General features: G+C 43.4%; 1 protein-coding gene across 7 annotated transcripts in view; it reads left to right on the forward strand.

Moving 5' to 3' along the window:
• Nucleotides 1-13,527: 13,527 nt before the first annotated feature.
• Nucleotides 13,528-19,095, forward strand: part of ska1 (spindle and kinetochore associated complex subunit 1) — a 56,477-nt gene continuing 50,909 nt past the window's right edge. Inside the window, exon 1 of one of the 7 annotated variants that reach the window (XM_061823605.1) lies at nt 13,528-13,786. In XM_061823605.1, the coding sequence (XP_061679589.1) occupies nt 13,709-13,786 (78 nt within the window). In that variant the 5' untranslated portion in view covers nt 13,528-13,708. Of the gene's footprint in view, nt 13,914-19,095 lie in introns of all 7 variants that reach the window. The other 6 variants (XM_061823607.1, XM_061823606.1, XM_061823599.1 and 3 more) reach the window with 6 other exon arrangements.

Consider the following 19,095-nt stretch of genomic DNA (forward strand, 5'->3'; position numbering starts at 1 on the left):
TGCTGACAATCGACTTAAAGCGTCATTGCATGTATTATCCAAAATCTGCTGGGCTCATTGAACGAGAAAACGGAACTGTCAAAGCTAGACTCATAAAGACAATGAGGGAAACAAAAAGACAACAGCCTGACTGTGTTTCAATCGTTGCAACGGCAATGAGATAGTGCCAGCCGAAGGAAAAACATTATCCCCATTTGAAATTCTATATGGCCACCCTTATAGACTTCCAGACCTCGCCTCATCAGAATCACCAGCAACGTCACATAGATCCCACTCCACATGAAAAGCATGTTTGACCGGAAAGAGATGCATAAACACAATGACTTGCCAGTGTGTTCTGCTCTACAGACAGATCACGTCCGCGTTGGAGTCCCAGTCTTCCTCAAATCCTGAGACGACCTCACTGGGATAGTGAATGCTGTGACGCCCCCCATCAGGTGATAGCAGTGACTCCTACAGCTGTAAAGGTCCAGGGACGTGACGGCTGGATCCACCAGTCACAATGCAAGCTCCTTCGATTCCCTGCTGACGGGCCTAGCGACGCCAGTCCCTCGGGGTAGGATCTCCACGACATACACACCAGTGTACCGACGAAAGACCACAGCTGGAGAAAGGGTTTTCCGTGGCAAACACACCCCTCTCGGGAAGACGGAGCAGACCACCACCCAGAGGCTAACTACAGTCCTGTCAACCAAATATGCTGTTTACTTTCTTTCAGGGCTTTGCCTGATGGCAGGTGGTGCACAACCTCGAGGGAAGGAACACACCAACACGGAACAGTTGCCCAGTCGTAGACTGTTGTCTACATTCATCCTGGGAAACCTACAGCTCCTGATGGACTCTGATAATGACGATGATTCTACTATTATGTAAACCTTTTTTGACGATTTCACAGAAAAGCGATGCAGTGTGACTGTTTGATATTTCCAGGTTTACCTTGTATATACGTATATATAGCCAAATACAACTTTAGCCCTTCCCCTTAACTTTCGCTCTTGCTTGGGAAAGGGTTTCTACTCTTTTTTTCCCTGCTGGGTTTTTTTAGTAGTTTACTTCCCACTCAAGCAACGGCTTTTGATAATGTTTGATGTTGTGTTTTCACTATGTTAACTTGTAACCCTTTAACCTGACAAAGCAATAAAAAGAGCAAACAGTGGCTACCACTTTGGCAGTTTGAGGGAGCGCACTCATGTATTGGGTCTCCCTGTCTGTCCCTCGCGAGAAAGACAATCTTGGTTGGTTTGAGTTCACTCTCTACAGTCCTCAGGCTTGTCTTAGCTGTCTTTCCAGGAACATCTCTGAGATGAGGTGAGACTGGAATCCCCTTCCAAGATGTTCTCGGGTGATATTGTGATATGCAGGGAAAGCAGGGAAAGCAGGTGGAGGAACAATTAGAAAGATGGAGCCACACACTGGAAAGGAGAGGAATGAAGATTAGCCGAAGTAAAATAGAATATATGTGTGTGAATGAGAGGGGCGGAGGGGGAAGAGTGAAGCTCCAGGGAGAAGAGATAGCGAGCGTGGATGACTTCAGACACTTGGGTCCAACAATCCAGATCAATGGTGAGTGTGGTAAGGAAGTGAAGAAACTCGTCCAAGCAGGGTGAAACAGATGGCGGAAGGTGTCTGGTTTTCTATGTGAGAGAAGAGTCTCAGCCAGGATGAAGGGCAAAGTTTATAAAACAGTGATGAGGCCGGCCATGATGTATGGATTACAGATGGTGGCACTGAAGAAACAACAGGAAGCAGAACTAGAGGTAGCAGAAATGAAGATGTTGAGCTTCTCGCTTGGAGTGAGCAGGTTGGATAGAATAAGAAATTAGCTCATTAGAGGGACAGCCAAAGTTGGATGTTTTGGAGACGAGGTTTGAGAGAGCAGACTTGGATGGTTTGGACATGTCCAGAGGCAAGAGAGTGAGTATATTGGCAGAAGGGTGCTGAGGATGGAGCTGTCGGGCAAAAAAGCGAGAGGAAGACCAAAGAAAAGGTTGATGGATGTAATGAGGACACTGGGTGGTTGTCAAGTTCACCAATCAGACATTCATTAAACAGAACAAAAAAGGAAGCAGAGACACCAGTTCAAGTCTCGCGAGGAGAGAGGAGAGGAACTGTCTCGAACAATTCACCACTGCACTCTCTGATTTTCCTCTCCTCAGCACCTCTATTTATTTAGTTTTGAGACGCCCCTTATTTACATAGATGTTACAAAAAGGAGACGACAAGCAAAACAGTTTGAAACAAGGTGTACATGTGCGTGTGCATGTGTGGAAGATTGCTGAATACATGTGTGGTCATCATTTCTTTAACAGGCAGCAGTTCTAACAGTTCTGATGATTAGATGTTTTTGTTCTTGCTATCTCCTGCTAGGAGGCTGCCACGTTATCTAGGGCAGAGCAAAGCATTTCTTTATTGGAAGTAAATGTATGATAATTATGATCACAATTATTCCTACAGTGGTCAAGAGGAAGATGCATGAGATAGGCTTGGATAGAAAAAGAAGACACGCATGGTGACCCCTCATGGCACAACCTGAAAGGAAAAGAAGAAGAAGTGTTATTGTGTGCCCAGATTTTATGTGGTGTATAAGGCACCATATTAACTAGGAGAGATAGTAGCTTGATCAACTCTTGTTTTCTCTGAACTTATTTCATAAGTAGCGTCATATGCTGTGTTAAGGGGCCAGATTTAAGGGGTCATCTCGGTTTTAGTGAATATGAACATTTTATCTCTTGTTATCACCAAATATTCTGAATAGTTTTCTTCATATGTTCAGGATTTTGGAGAAATTAATAAGGGGTGAATGTAATATACAAGAGAAAAGAGAGTTGGCTATATTGGGTTTTTTCTCCAAATTAATTTCACCAAAATCCCTCACATTGTATTTTGGATTATCTTTACTATTGTAATTTTATCTTCAGTCTGACATGTTTATTTATTTTGGCTTTATATTATGTATTTTCTTTATTTGCAAAGTCAGCACGTTTAATATGAAAACCGGTGGAAGTGATGTACCGTCTCTCATCAGTCTGCCTTGACTCTGACTGCGAGAGGTTGTCATTTGGATGGCATGAAGCTCACACTCTTGATTTCATTTCATATGATGCATGAATAAAACACCAGTCAGACACCAACCTCTGTGTCCAACGTCCCTCTGTGTCCAGTCTCCCTCTTTCCACCAGAACATAACACAGTGTAGCCAGGGTGTGGGGACTGACCCGGCTACACTAGTATCACTAAAAGGTGCCATATTTCACCAAACCGAATTTTTATAGTATTTGGGATGAAATATTGGCTCTGTGATGCTTCAGTAAACATCTGAATTGTGATTTAACACATTCTTGTGTTCCAGACGTTTTTCCACTGAGAGGCCTTAAATCAAATATATATTATATTTATCACTAGTTAAGCTCTCTTGCTTCTCCTTTCCGATTCTGAGCCAGTGCTGTCAACAGAACAAATGTGTACTCTCACAGGTGTCTTCTATAAGGAGGAAACCAATCAGAAGAACGGGGGAGGGGGGGGGGATCCCATCGAAATATGGATAAAAAGGAGAAAAAACAGAGTCAAACAGAAGTAACTATCAGAGCGGGCTTTTCTGGACTCTCTTGTGACAAAATCAAGGTCCGTGGGTCCGTCCGTCCGTACATCCATCCATCCATCCATCCATCCATTTTCTGAGGCGCTTAACCTCACGAGGATCGCGGGAGTGCTGGAGCCTATCCCAGGTGTCATCAGGCAGGGTACACCCTGAACAGGTTGCCAGCCAATCGCAGGGCACATGGAGACAGACAACGGTCACATTCTCAATCACACCTAGGACCAATTTAGAGTCTACAATTGATGCATGTTTTTGGGATGTAGGAGTAAACTGGAATGACCGGAGAAAACCCAAGAAGGTACAGGGAGTGTGATGTCCTCATGACATGTTACTGTGTGAAGCTAGACAGCCAGCGAACCTATAGAGAAACTCCGTACAGAAGGCGTTCTTTTCTTGCTTCTATGGAGGTCTCTTGTGGTAAATGAATTAACAAATTTGTAACTGAAAGATACAGAAAAATATACATTACACTGTGCACTGTGTGCCATTGTGCAAAGTACAGGAAGCTATCTTATTTATGCTAAACATAACAGTAGCTGCATCAACGGTCACTCGTTTACATGGAGCTTTTAAATAAAACACAATTGTGACCTCAACTTAATGTCTGTGAACATACAATACTTACAAGGACGAAAGTTTCCAAAGGTTCAAATGTTTAGAACACATTCAACGTAGTTATGAGTTGCCTTCAGACTTAATTTCTGGATGCTTATATTCTCACCGGAGACACGTCAAAGATCCTCTAAAGACGTACAGAGCACTCACTTCGCATAGAAACTGAATGATAGTCACAGGTCAAGAGGAGTCTTTCTGACGCTTTTTCTTTTAAAACATTTTAACCCACCACATCATGAAATAAACATTTTTATCTAACTTCTTTATCTTACGAAATATGCAAATCTTTCAACGAAAAACATGATACTCCCCGCTTGATGTAATCACAATATATCACTTAAAATACCAACATATTCATGAAACATGGCAAGGAATATTCAATCAGTCTCTGAAAGTAAAACCACAATCTCTGGAATAGGTCTCAAGAATACCTTCACAGGCCTTTCTTTAACAATCCGCACTTCCACTTTGCCAACTTTCTTATCACTGCTGGGTAGAGTTTTGACTATCAGTCCCATCGGCCATTCATTCCTGTGTGCCTGACCATCCTTTTACAGGACAACATCTTCTTTTCCTGGAGGAAGAGGTGCTTCCCAGTCTCTCTCTTCAGATGACAGTTCTCGGAGTAATGCCTTGCCTTGCATGACAACGGGAGCAGCAAAAGCCAAGGGGTCATACAGATTGTTGACGGTAGACGGTACTCCCCGGTGTGTGAATGGTTTTGTCTCATTTGATACAAGGTAGGTAAAACTGTCAGTTTGTAGGTTCCAACAGAGTCCTAAACTCCTTTGTACTTGGAGAGGATCTGTTCCAAGGTCCATATGTCTCAGGTCTTTAGGACGGTCCTTCACAGAAAATGCTTCTATGACCAGGTTACAGTTAGAAGCCTCTTTGTGGAGATGCAGGTTGGATTCTGCTAACATGTTTTTAGTTCTCATTAATAGGTCTTCTGCTTGGTTTCTGTGGGTGGTATACGCCAAATCTTTGAAGATAACAATGTTCTTTACCTTCTGGCAGAGGGGGAGCACGCTCAGCTTGATCGTTATCCAGCATTTTCTACATGAACTGGATGTAGTGCTCGCTCATTTTTGGATTCTTTTCCAAAGTCTTTTTCAATAAGTTGAGGCGTTTTAAGGCCTGATCTCTGTTGCTTGAGAGCCTCCTTCTTGGACAGCAGAAGGGTAAAGGAGCAACCCAACAATTTTCGTTGCTCTGACTAACTGCACAACCCATAAGCGTTGGAAAAGTGGTGTCATCTATAGACAACGCTACTTTGTCTTTTGACTCTCTTCTGTCAAACACAGACCGACCTAGCTTGTCTGTGTGAACAGTGGAGTCTGCAATGTTTGCAACTGCTAGTGTGTTTAGCTGAGGCCTGACACTACAGTCTTCTTTCACTGTAATGGTGTTTGGACATGGTTCGAAGTAAGTTGTGCGTCCATTTTCTAACCTATCTGTCTTGTATACATTAACCTCTGTTGTGCTGTGAGCTTTACCTAAACATACCTCTCCCACTATAACCCAACCTCAGTCCAGTCTTTGGGCATAAGGAGCATTGTTCGGGCCGTTTATCTGTTCACGCACCTTATGAATCCAGAGGACATCTCTTCCCAGGAGTCGGAGGATTGGAGCATGGTGATAAACAGGTTGGATTGTCTCTCCGATTGGGAGAAAATGAGGTTGATACTGAGCGATCTCAGGTGAGGGGATCTCAGAGTTGTCATCCGGAAGTGAGTCACATTCGATCAAAGGGGGCAGTTTGATTTTCGTCTCTCCATCCATGGACTGTATGAAAAGGTTCTCAGCTCTTCTGCCCGCAGTTTCTGCTTTTCCTGACAAGTTTTGAGAGTGTACGGGGTGGGTGAGGTGTTGATTTCAAAAAAAGTCGAAGAACTCTGTCTTCGCTAAAGACTTATTACTCTGTTTGTCAATCACTGCGTACATTTTTAACGCTTTGTCTTTTTGGCCTTCTGGATAAGGTTCCACGAAACAGATCTTGGAACAAGAGTGTGGGTTTTCACTCTGACCATATACCTCTGTGCACTTGGAGAGCACTGCTGTTTCCTCCTCTGTAACTGCTCTCTCTGAGGTGTTGCATTTTGGGACAGGAACTGGACCTGGATGAAGCACTGATATGTGCTTGGGACTGTCAAACTCAGCACACTTGACTGCCACCTTACAATTTTTTGCAATATGCTGCACTGAACCACAACACCTGTAACAGATGTGATGCTCTTTGAGAAAGGCATGATGATCCTCAAATGGTTTGCCTCTAAATGACTTACATTTTTTAAGAGGGTGTGGCTTTTTATGATTTTTATGGCACTGTCGATCTAGTTCTTCTATTTTCTTTTCCTCTGAACCATCTTGTTTTTCCTCTCCAATCTCTGTTCTGTGTACTGACACAGTAGCTTTGCGATTGTGTGATGTGGACTTTTCTGTGCAAGTGGATCAATTAAAGCTTGGATCATTCCTCATTTTCACTTGCTGCTGAACAAACAGCACAAAAACAGGAAAGGGGGGAAACGACACACTATAAGTCTCTTTGTATTGCGATCCTACAGTTGTCCATCTTTCCTGCAGGTTGAAGGAAAGTTTTTCCAACTATTGGTCCCACCCCTCGAGCTGTGTCCAGGTACGCAAGCCCTGGAAGTGCACCATCTGACTTAGCACACTGTTACTCCAACAGGAGCTCACGAAGTTCTCTTAATTTGTTTTAACTAATCTTTCTGGATTGGAAACTCTTCTATCTTTTTTAAGAGTGTATCTTCAATGACCTCTGAGGAGGGTTAGGGTTAGGTTAGGTTAACCCTAACCTACCCGTAACATTCCTCAAGATGTTTCCAAACCATTTTTGCTCCTGCAGCGGGATTAAGGGTGTGCACAGCACGAATCCTTTCATCTTGTTCTGAAGACTTTGGGCCTAACCACTTTGTTAGTAAATCTAGCTCTTCTTTAGCTGATAGATTTAAGTCTTTGGTTGCACTAATGCACGAATGAAGTTTTCCATGCCCAAAAGTTTTCTGGTTTGTCATCAAAATGCAGTAAACCAATGCTAACTAGTTCTTTGCGAATGAGATACTTTGCAAAATCATACGCTCCAATTGCTTCAGGTTGGTTATTGTTTGTGGGTTGGAAAGTGCGAGATAAAGGATTAAATGAAGAGGTATTAGTTGGATCTAGATATACTTCCTGTGCATGTTCGATGTTGCTGTTCATTGGTGGTTGAGCTTGTGGAGTTGCAGTTGTAACTTGGTCAACAGGTTGGTTGATGACCTGCCTGTCTAATAGATTGTTATTTCTTTTCAAGGGTCCGAGTAGCTCACCTTGATGTTCAACATATTCCCTGCTGCGCTGTGCAGCGTTAAAGCCAGGCCTGGAGGAGGGGCTCGAAGACGAGGACCTGGTGGCCGGGCCTGCACCCATGGGGCTCGGCCGGGTACAGCCCAAAAGGGTAACATGGGTCCTCCTTACCATGGATTCACCACCTGTAAGAGGGGCCATAGGGGTCGGGTGCGATGTGAGCTGGGCGGTGGCCTAAGAAACTAGCTCTAGGGACATGGAATGTCACCTCTTTGGCAGGGAAGGAGCCCGGGTTGGTGTGTGAGGTTGAGAAGTTGTGACTAGATATATTCGGACCCGCCTCTACACACCAATTGCGCTCTGGCACCACTGGGTTGGACTCTGTTCCACTCTGGAGTTGCCCGAGGTGAGAGACGGCGAGCAGGTGTGAGTATATTTATTGCCCTGCAGCTGTTCGTTGGAGTTTACCCCGGTGGATGAGAGGGTAGCCTCCCTCTGCCTTCAGGTAGGGGGATGGGTCCTGACTGTTGTTTGTGCTTATACACCAAACAGAAGTTCAGAGTACCCACTCTTTTTGGAGTCCTCAGAGAGAGTGCTGGAGAGCGCTCCCTCTGGGGACTCCATCACTCTGCTGGGGGACTTCAATGCTCATGTGGGCAATGACAGTGAGACCTGGAAGGGTGTGTTTGGGAAGAACAGCCGCCTGATCAGAACCCGAGTGTATTGTCGAAAATGAACATCATGTTCAGGCATAAGGTCATGTCCACCTGGCACCAGAACACCCTTGGTTGCAGTTCCATGATCGACTTTGTGGTCGTATCATCGGACTTGAGACCGCATGTCTTGGACACTGTGAAGAGAGGGGTCGAGCTGTCAACTGATCACCACCTGGTAGTGAGTTGGCTCTGATGAATGGTCAAGATGTTGGTCCGATGTGGCAATGTATTGTGAGGATCTGCTGGGAACGCCTGGCAGAATCCCCTATCAGAAGGAATTTCAACTCCCACCTCCGAAAGAACTTTGCTCACGTCCCAGAGGAGGGAAGGGACATTGAGTCAGAGTGGATGATGTTCCGTGCCTCCATTGGTGACGTTGGCCGACCAGAGCTGTGGTCGTAAGGTGGTCGGTGCCTGTCATGGCGGCAACCCGTGAACACATTAGTGGACACCAACAATGAGGGATGCTGTCAAGCTGACGAAGGAGTAATATTGGTCATTTTTGGCCTGTGGGACTCATGAGGCAGCTGATTGGTAACGGTAGGCCAAACGAAATGCAGCTTCGGTGGACACTGAGGCAAAAGCCGTGGGAGGAGTTCGGTGAGGCCATGGATAACGACTGCAAAACTGCTTCGAGAAAATTCTGGTCCACCATCCAGCATCTCAGAATGGGGAGGCAGTGCACTGTCAATACTGTGTATAGTGGGGATGGGGCACTGCTGACCTCAACTCGGGATGTTGTGAGTCAGTGGGGAGAATACTTCTGGGGTTGAGGTCACAGAGGTGGTTAAAAAGCTCCTTGGTGGCAGGGCCCCGGGGGTGGATGAGATTCACCCGGAGTTCCTAAAGGCTTTGGTTGTTATGAGGCTGTTATGGTTGACACACCTCTGCAACATCACATGGGTATTGGGGACAGTGCCTTTGGATTGGCAAACTTGGGTTTTGGTTCCCCTTTTTAAGAAGGGTGACCGGAGGGTGTGTTCCAACTATTGGGGATCACACTCCTCAGCCTCCCTGGTAAGGCAATAAGTCAGACACATTTCCGGTGGAAGTTAAGGCTGCCCTTTGTCACCGATTTTGTTCACATACTTTTATGGACAGAATCTGGAGGAGTCCAAGTATCTTGGGGTCTTGTTCACAAGTGTGGGACAAATGAAGCGGGATGTCGACAGACAGATAGGTGCAGTGTCTCCAGTGATGCGGACTTTGCATCGGTCCGTTGTGGTAAAGATGGAGCTAAGTCGAAAGGCAAAGACCTCAATTTACCAGTCGATCTACGTTCCTACCCTCATCTATGGGCACGAGCTGTGGGTCGTGACCAAAAGAACAAGATCCAGGATACAAGCAGCCGCAATTATTTTCTCCCGCAGGGTGTCTGGGCACTCCCTTATAGATAAGTTGAGACGCTCGGTCATCCGGGAGGGCCTCGGTCTTGAAACGTTGCTCCTCCGCATTGAGAGGAGCCAGATGAGGTGGCTGGGGCATCTGATCCGGATGCCTCCTGGACGCCTCCCTGGTGAGGTGTTCCAGGCATGTCCCACTGGAAACCCAGGACATGCTAGAAAGACTATGTCTCTCGGCTGGTCTGGGAACACCTCGGGAGATCTCCGGAAGAGCTGGAAGAATTGGCTGGGGAAAGGGAAATCTAGGTATCCCTGCTGAAGCTACTTTCCCCGCAACCCGACCCGTAAAAGCGGTAGAAAATGGATGGATGGAGGGAGGGATGGATTGACACTTTTATATGAAGTCCATGCTCAAGAGTCGCTCGATGGAAGTCCTAAATAGCCAAAATATGGGACCTTTAATTGGATTCTGTGACTGACAATGATCTAGACAACATAAAAACAAATGATGCCCACTGTAACTCATCATCGCGCCATTAAGAAGACCACAGTTGTTTTTGAGGGGCACATTTATACTAACTCCAAGCCACTATTAGCAATGCAGCAGAAATGCTGCTCGCATGGGGAAAAAAAAAAGTCTGCCTGCGCAATTTTTTTCCCCCTGCCAATTAATGATATATTATGAAGATATCCAGCCATCAAAATTATGTGGAAAGGACACATTACAAATGTTATGAGTGCTGCCAATCTTCCAAACATCTGTGATCCGACCATTACACAACAATATTATACATAATCCTTCCCCATACAGCGGTGTGGAATTAAAAGCTTAAAAAAAGTCTGGATGCATGCAAATATACGGTATACACTGTCTTGATTCCAGATTGAAGATAGATCCGCATGTAATAGTTGCCATTTTTATTTTCAAAAGCCCCAAACAAAAGCCCCTCTAATATTATAAAATCATCAAATCATAAAATGTCAACAAACTCTACTTGCTTTTGCCTAGATGTACATATGTTCCATAAAGTGTTCACTGCAAACATGGCTGGTACTGGAAGGCTGCCAACCCTCCCATAAAACGGCAGCAATATTTTCTAAGTGGGTCCACAGGAAATCGATGAAAAGACTTTTTTTCTCGTTTTATCCTACGACAGCCCACTGCCACGAAAGTTGTAAACGTTATTCTTTTCCACTCTGTATTACACGGAGAAAACAGATCCTTTTAACCGTTCTTCACTGAGATAAGACAAGTGTCTCCCTTCCAAAGATTACCTGCCAATATGGTATAAGTCACGTGATTTTGTGATTTAGCTACAAATGCTGAATATGGAGTGTGGATGAGAAAACGTGCTTTAGTCTTTAAGACAGTAGGTAGTTGGGACGTCCGGCGAAGAGAGCCGGTGAGCGGGCAGGCAGGAGTCGGTACACGGGAGATCGATCAAGGCAGGCAGAAGTCTCAAAGGAGACAGGGTTACGGGGTCGGTCAGAGAACAGGCGAAGGTCAGTACACACGGGTTGACAATCAGGGATACGAGAGTGCTGGAACGGGACATGAACCTCAACGATCTGGCGGAGCACCAGTCGTCATCGGGTCCTATATATACACGGGATAATCAGCCCGCATGAGGCGCAGGTGTGTGCCTCGCAATTAGCCCGGACTGGAGCGGCAGGATCGTGACAGTATGAGTAGTACTGTATAGTATTATGAGTAAATACATGCACTCATTATCTTTAAAAAACAAAGACCAAGTCCAAAATCTTTGTGTCCTGATAGAGTGCAACATGACTTTCAACAATACAGTCATATCAAATCAATTAATATAACTGACTTTTATGATCTGAAGAACATATCAAGAGTGAAGGCTTGCATGTGTCAAGCACACAAGGAGAAGCTCATCCATGCTTTTGTGTCAAGTACACTTGACTATTGTAATGGTCTTCTGATTGGACTCCCAGTCAGAGCATTAAACAGCTGCAGCTCATTCAGAATGTTGCAGCTTAGGTTCTGACCAGAACAAAGTGGTTAGACCATATAACTCCAATTCTAAAATCCGTACACTGACTTCCAGTCAGCTTTAGAAAAGATTTTAAAGTTCTCCTACTGGCATAAAAATCACTAAGTGGTTCATGTCCGGAATACATGAAAGAAATGCTTCTGAGATCGACAGACTCAAATGGTGGAGCACAGAGTCCAAAGCAAATATGGCGAAGAAACATTTGGCTATTACGGTGGGCACAAACGGAATATGTTGCCAACAGAGGTGATGTCAACCTGAAGTGGGTATAGTTTTAAGGTTAAAAACTCTTCTTTTTTCCTCATGCATTTTAGAGTATTTCCACTTTTCAATGATATTTCTTGCACTGTACGTTTTTTAATAATGCTTGCATTTTTTATTTCCCCCCTGTTTTAAATGGTTTGTTTCTTTGTACTTAAATGCTTTTAATCATGTAAAGCACAGTTACCTTATTTATGAAATGTGCTCCACAAATAAATTTGCTTTGCTACAGATTGCGTTGGTTGCAGAACAATGCTGGAACACCCAGACACTGCATAATCTCCAAGTCCTGTTTTCGAATTTGAGTCAAATATGCTGATTGATCCAGTGTTAGGGTGCTGGGCCCCCTTTATTCCCTCCAACAAGTTCCACTGGGGAAAATGCCAAATGATGAGATAAAATATAAGCCTACAACTTCCAAGAAAAAGAAAACAGCATTTAAAAGACAAAATCAGCAATCCTACTTAAAATGCAGGTTTATCATCACATGTGATTCTTGTACAAAAACTGCTCTGCCCGTTTATTATGTGGCGATAGACTCACAAATGAGGTAATGACGCCTTTAACATTCACCCCCCAAAAATGCACTGAATACCATGTTTCCATTTAAAACATCCGAACATTGTGCAATGACATGGACCAAAATACTGGAAATAAATAACATACTTCGGGTCATTGACTTCTATTACCCCAAAATGAGACCAGCTCATTGTAGAGAAACAATAAGCGGTTCCTGCTTATCACAATAACATTCAGCATCGTATTTTTAATTACTTGTTTTTATTTGTTTCCACGCCAGTTCATCCAATTGTTTTACTTGGAACTGGTCCATGGGGGAAAAAGGTTGGGAACTGCCGTTGTACAGTATCCACAAAAATAATTAGTGCTTGTATCGCAATTTTGGAAAACTACGTGGCTGCTATCTTCAGGCTATTAATGTTTTTACAGATGAAATATGCGAGTCTCAGTTCTGAATGAAAACAAGGACAATTTTTCAAACACAAAAGTCCTTCCTCTAATGATTGTATGTTTTGCTTATTTTATTACCATTCAGGAAAACAAACACCATTACAATTATATTTGTATAAGTACATTATTTGTTTATTGACAGTGCAGTCGAAAGAAATTATCTAATGAGTTAATATAGCTTTCCATTTGAAAGAGGATTAAACAATGAAATATTGGTGCTTCTGAGGTGAATAAAAAGTAAATTCCAAAAGAAATGTATTCCTCCATCCATTTTCCATTTCTGCCAGATCCGGCACGCCACATCATTTTACGTAACTTGGAAAAGCAAAGCACATCTTCCAAAATTCCTCCAGAAATCTGTGCCAAAATTTTAAACTGTTGTATGGAATAACTGTTTAGAGATATCAACATTACCAAAACCCTTTTTACAATAACTTGAAAAATAGTTGAACAAACCAATATCGTTGACTTCTGATTGCAAAATTAGCTATCCATAAATTCGTTGTGTTCATATAATATGATGAGGCAATTAAACATCTAGATGGATTAACAGACCTAACGGCCCTCGGGAAACCAAAACTACAGTGTGGCCTGTGACGAAAACCAGTTTGACATCCGATTTTACACTGGGAGTGGGAGTGAAGTTCCATGTTGCAGCCGCCCAAAAAATAGAATGTGCGAAAGGGGGAAGAAAACCATTGGTTTAGGACTGACAAGCTTAAATCAAAATTTTGAAAAGTTGAAAACATTCACTGCTTCATTTGGAAGCCGACTGAAAGAAAATACAGACAACATTTTCAACTCACTGAAGTACAAGAAATTATACAGTACAGCAGAGGAGACCCATTGCCTGGGGGCAGTATTGTGCTTTCGGCGAGTTACAGCATGCGGGGAACTAACCCGAAGAAAAAAACACCAACAAAGAAGCTGAAGCTACCGCGCCATTCTCAACAACAGCACCAAGTAAGAACTTGATTCGACATTGTCTAAAAACTCGTAGCCTTTTGTGTGTGGTATGTAGACAATGTAACCGCGGTGCCAATGTGATCGATACCCCCAGTAAGAGGATTTTTTTAAAAACAAAATCACGGTACGTAACCAAAGTAAAGTAACGAGTAAAGTAATTGCCTCCATTCTTTTATTCATATTTGACCGAACATAACAAACAAAGAATTAGAAAGCTCTTTAGCTAAGTACTGCATTAATAAAAGTCGGCACTATCTTAAAGTTCTGAAGATCGCGTTTGTGATCCCGGCCCCATTTATGCGGAGTTTTTTTTATGTTCTCCCCGTGTCTGCGTGGGGTTTCCCGGACAGTTCGGGTTCCTTCCACATCTCCGAAACATGCATGGTAATTTCATCCATCTTCTTAGCCGCGTATCCTCACAAGGGTCACGAGGAGTGCTGGAGCCTATCCCAGTTTTCAACGGGCAGGAGGCGGGGTACACCCTGAACTGGTTGCCAGCCAATCGCAGGGCACATAGAGAGGATGTTAATATGTGTACTGTATACTGGACTGGTGTCGAGTGCAGACCTCGTACGTACATGTAGTTGTGTGATGTTGTTGCGCTATATTTGGGACAGGACGTCAAAGCGGATTTTAATTTGAAAGACAGCACTTTCTCAGTCATTTATTCTTTTTCGTTCTTTTCAACTTTATTAATGTTATGAGGAATTGTGTGTTTAAAAATGTTCATTGTCGGGTGGAAAAGGCCATTAGATGTTCATGGAGGATCTGAGAGACACGGGAAGGAGGCTGCATATTTTATTTCAGGGATGATAATTTTTCGCCGATCGGCGGATTTCCGACTTTTTCAGACCAAAATGACCATTCTTGAGATAAGGGCAAATCCGTTGAGAAAATTTCAGGGGGGGCTAGGGGTAGCGTATCGTGTGCCTGCCTCTCAGCGGTGGGCTCCGAGCTGCAAGTTCAGCTTAGTGCTCACACAAGCACGACTATCATATGCCGTTCTAACTTGCTCGGTTCTTTAAATATTTGCATTTTGCGACGTAAACATGAAAACTTGTTTGCAGCAGATTACTCGATTGGACAACACAGTTATACAGTATAACGATCCAATCGTGTTAGTGGTTAATCGAGTTTCACCATTGCTATGTACATGTGTTCTCGGTTCTCAGAAATCGCAATGTAACTTGTTAGTTAGCCAAGTAATGGTGCGTGGGACTTAGATAGTGCGAACTGAGCCATGGTATGTTCAAAGTTTTACGATAGCGAAAGTGTTAGGAAAAAAAAGGATGAAGATCGAGCGAGGGCAATTGACCCCTCCGTAGAAATTGCGTCATCTGCGTCGCCGACCAATCAGAGGCCAGAGATCTGCATAAACCACGCCCAGTTACCTCAGACAACGTTGTATGGTCCAGTATAGCTTTTGTTAGCGTTTTATCGCGCATTTGGGTTCTTTAACAATAGATATGGTTAAGAGGTGTAGTCACGGAGTTTATAATAGTGACGATAGGTATCCCGAAAAGCTAGTTGGTGGAGTTCAATTCGTACCCTTTCCAAAACCGAAGACCCAGTACGAAAAATGTCTTTGATGGATCAAACTTTGTGGAAGACGGCATGATCAACTGAATCCATCTAAAATCAACCTGAAACAGAGTACGAAAAATGTCTTCGATGGATCAAACTTTGTGGAAGACGGCATGATCAACTGAATCCATCTAAAATCAACCTGAAACAGAGTACGAAAAATGTCTTCGATGGATCAAACTTTGTGGAAGACCGCATGATCAACTGAATCCATCAACCGGAACAGATATGTTTGCACGAAGGTAAGCCCTATATTTGATTTTCAATACATGTCTCATATAAATTAATTAGCAGTTCTTCGCTTGCATAACAGCTAAGTGTGAATTATTGACACACTTGATCTGTGTTGAGCGATATTTTGCGTTGATGTGACTGCACAAACTTGTCTCTGTTTGGCGCTCCAGAGCTAAGCTAAACCGGTCTTTATTTGTTTGCACGAAGGTATGCCCTGTATTTGATTTTCAATACATGTCTCATATAAATTAATTAGCAGTTCTTCGCTTGCTAAGTGTGAATTATTGACACACTTGATCTGTGTTGAGCGATATTTTGCGATGATCTGACTGCACAAACGTGTCCCTTTGTTCGGCGCTCCAGAGCTAAGCTAAACCGGACTTTGTTTGTTTGCATGAAGGTATGCCCTGTATTTGATTTTCAATACATGTCTCATATAAATAAATTAGCAGTTCTTCGCTTGCATAACATAGCTACGTGTGAATTATTGACACACTTGATCTGTGTTGAGCGATATTTTGCGATGATCTGACTGCACAAACGTGTCCCTTTGTTCGGGGCTACGGTAAACCGGACTGTTTGCACAAAGGTATGCCCTATATTTGATTTTCAATACATGTCTCATGTAATTGAATTAGCAGTTCTTCGCTTGCATAACATAGTGTTGAGCAATATTTTGCGATGATCTGACTGCACAAACGTGTCCCTTTGTTCGCGGCTAATGAGCAAAGCTAAACCGGACTAGCAGTCCTAAAAGCCTTCGACGTGCACCGAGACACCAAGACTGAAGGAAGGATGTTTGAGGACATGATTGTCGTACGCGGTCGGGACTCACGTAGGTTCGGTACTAATTCAAGAATAATTATTGAGGAGAGCGCGTGACGTTACACAAAGAAAACGAGAGAAACAACTCGTAAATCAAGCCTCGCCTTCTTTTACTTCATACGGCATACATACAGATTCATACAGATTCTGCACACAAGTGTGATAGGTAACACGAAAATAGGAAACTGTCAATGACGAATTCGTCTTTGGGTTATAATATATTATATTATGTGGCTTCTCGGTCTTCCTCTGACTCTGGAAAGATCTCGCGCTAATATCAAAGGTTTCTCCGTCGATATGCATGTAAATACCATTGAAATACCGCTCCCTGAAATACTTGAAGCCCTGCTGTCTGGTTTTTAACGATATTTCACTGTTAGCAAAGAATGCGAGTGAGAAATCAGCCAGTAAATCGGACAGCTTCGCTCTATTCTTTTCTTGCTACGCCGCCCTTTTTGCTCATTGTTTATCTGACGTAGGCGCACGTGGCGTGACGTCACTTCAGGAGACGTGGTTAAGTGCCCTGTACAGAGGGGTCAATTGATGTTGTGCAATCCGCGTCACTGACCAATCAGAGGCCAGAAATCTGCATGATCTCAGACTCAAATCTCAGACAAGGCTGGCTGGATGGTCCAGTATAGCTTCTGTTGGCGTTTTATCGCGTATTTGGGTTCTTTAACAATAGATATGGTTAAGAGGTGTAGTCACGGACTTTATAATAGTGACGACAGGTATCCTGAAAGGCTAGTTGGTGGAGTTCAATTCGTACCCTTTCCAAAACCGAAGACCCAGTACGAAAAATGTCTTTGATGGATCAAGGTTTGTGTAAGACCACATCATCAACTGAATCCATCTAAAAGCAACCGGAACAGAAGACCGAGTACGAAAAATGTCTTTGATGGATAAAACTTTGAGGAAGACCTGATCAACTGAATCCATCAACCGGAACAGATATGAAGGTAAGTACTATATTTGATTTTCAATACATGTCTCATATAAATGAATTAGCAGTTCTTCGCTTGCATAATATAGCTACGTGTGAATGATTGTCACACTTAATCTGTGTTGAGCGATATTTTGCGATGATCTGACTCCCCAAACGTGCCGCTTTGTTGGCGGTGAGCTAAGCTAAACCGGACTAGCAGTTCCAAAAGCCTTCGACGTGCACCGAGACACCAAGACTGAAGGAAGGATGTTTGAGGACACTAAAGTAGTGATTGTCGTACTCGGTCGGGACTTGCGTAGGTTCGGCACTAATTCAAGAATAATTATTGAGGGGAGCGCGTGACGTTACACAAAGAAAACGAGAGAAACAACTCGTAAATCAAGCCTCGCCTTCTTTTCCTCCATACGGTGGTTCACAAACGGCTATACAGATACATATACAGATTCTGCACACAAGTGTGATATGTAACACGAAAATGGGAAACTGTCAATGACGAATTCGTCTTTAGGTTATAATATATTATATTATGTGGCTTCTCGGTCTTCCTCTGACTCTGGAAAGATCTCGCGCTAATATCAATGGTTTCTCCGTCGATATGCATGTAAATACCATTGAAATACCGCTCGCTGAAATACTTGAAGCCCTGCTGTATGCTTTTCAATGATATTTCACTGTTAGCTAAGAATGCGAGTGAGAAATCAGCCGGTAAATCGGACAGTTTCGCTCTATTCCTTTTTTGCTGCGCCGATATTTTTGCTAATTGTTTGTCTGACGTCAGCGCACATGGCGTGACGTCACTTCAGGAGGCGTGGTTAAGTGCCCTGTACGGAGGGGTCAATTGACAAGGATGCTGGAATCAAAAACTGTTTCAGATGGGCATGGCTTGAAAAAAGTGTAACCGTGCAGATAGGACCGAAAACGGTATCATGTCTAACCGAACACATACAAAAAGTGGACATTCCCGGCAAAGTGCTGTGCACTCTGTGTTCCGATAGGAGCAAAAAATATCCAGGAGGATATATATATATATATATATTTTTTTTTTTTTTACATATTGTGGACATTGTTAACACCCTTGTTTATATAGATTTTACATCTTGCATGTCTTATAAGGAATAGTTCCTATAAACAGAAATGTCTCTTGTTCTTTGTTCTTGTTGCTATGTTGTTCCTTGTTCTTTGTTCTGAATGTCGTACCAGGGCAGCACCAAATGATTGAGAAAAAATCCTTGTGCGTTTTATACACACTTGTCCATTAAAGCTGATTCTGATTCTGAAAATGTTTGATTTTTTTTTTAGTGTAGTCACAGAGGTGCAGTGTTGAATGTGTTTCATTAATTTCAAACATAAACTCGCTAGCTGGAGGAGTGGAGAGGTTGCCGTGTGTCGGTTGCTGAGTGACCATGTGGTATGTTCGGTGCGAATGAGTGTTAGCAGAGACCGCGTTGTGACCGTGTTTTTGGTGTTCCGGACTTTTGTGAGCATTTGTGAAGAGATCCATCCATTTTCTTAGCCACTTATCCTCACAAGGGTCACGGGAGTGCTATCCCAGCTATCAACGGGCAGGAGGCAGGGTACACCTTCAACTGGTATCCAACGGTTTCCAGCTGCTCCACCGTGCCTCCTGCATGGTGATTGAAGACACTAAATCAGGGGTCTCCAACTCAATTTAACTTGGTCCTGCTAAGGCTGGGTCAGCGCATCCACGCGCGGCCAA

The sequence above is a fragment of the Syngnathoides biaculeatus genome, chromosome 6 (genome assembly GCF_019802595.1).
Source record: "Syngnathoides biaculeatus isolate LvHL_M chromosome 6, ASM1980259v1, whole genome shotgun sequence".
Lineage (NCBI taxonomy): Eukaryota > Metazoa > Chordata > Actinopteri > Syngnathiformes > Syngnathidae > Syngnathoides > Syngnathoides biaculeatus.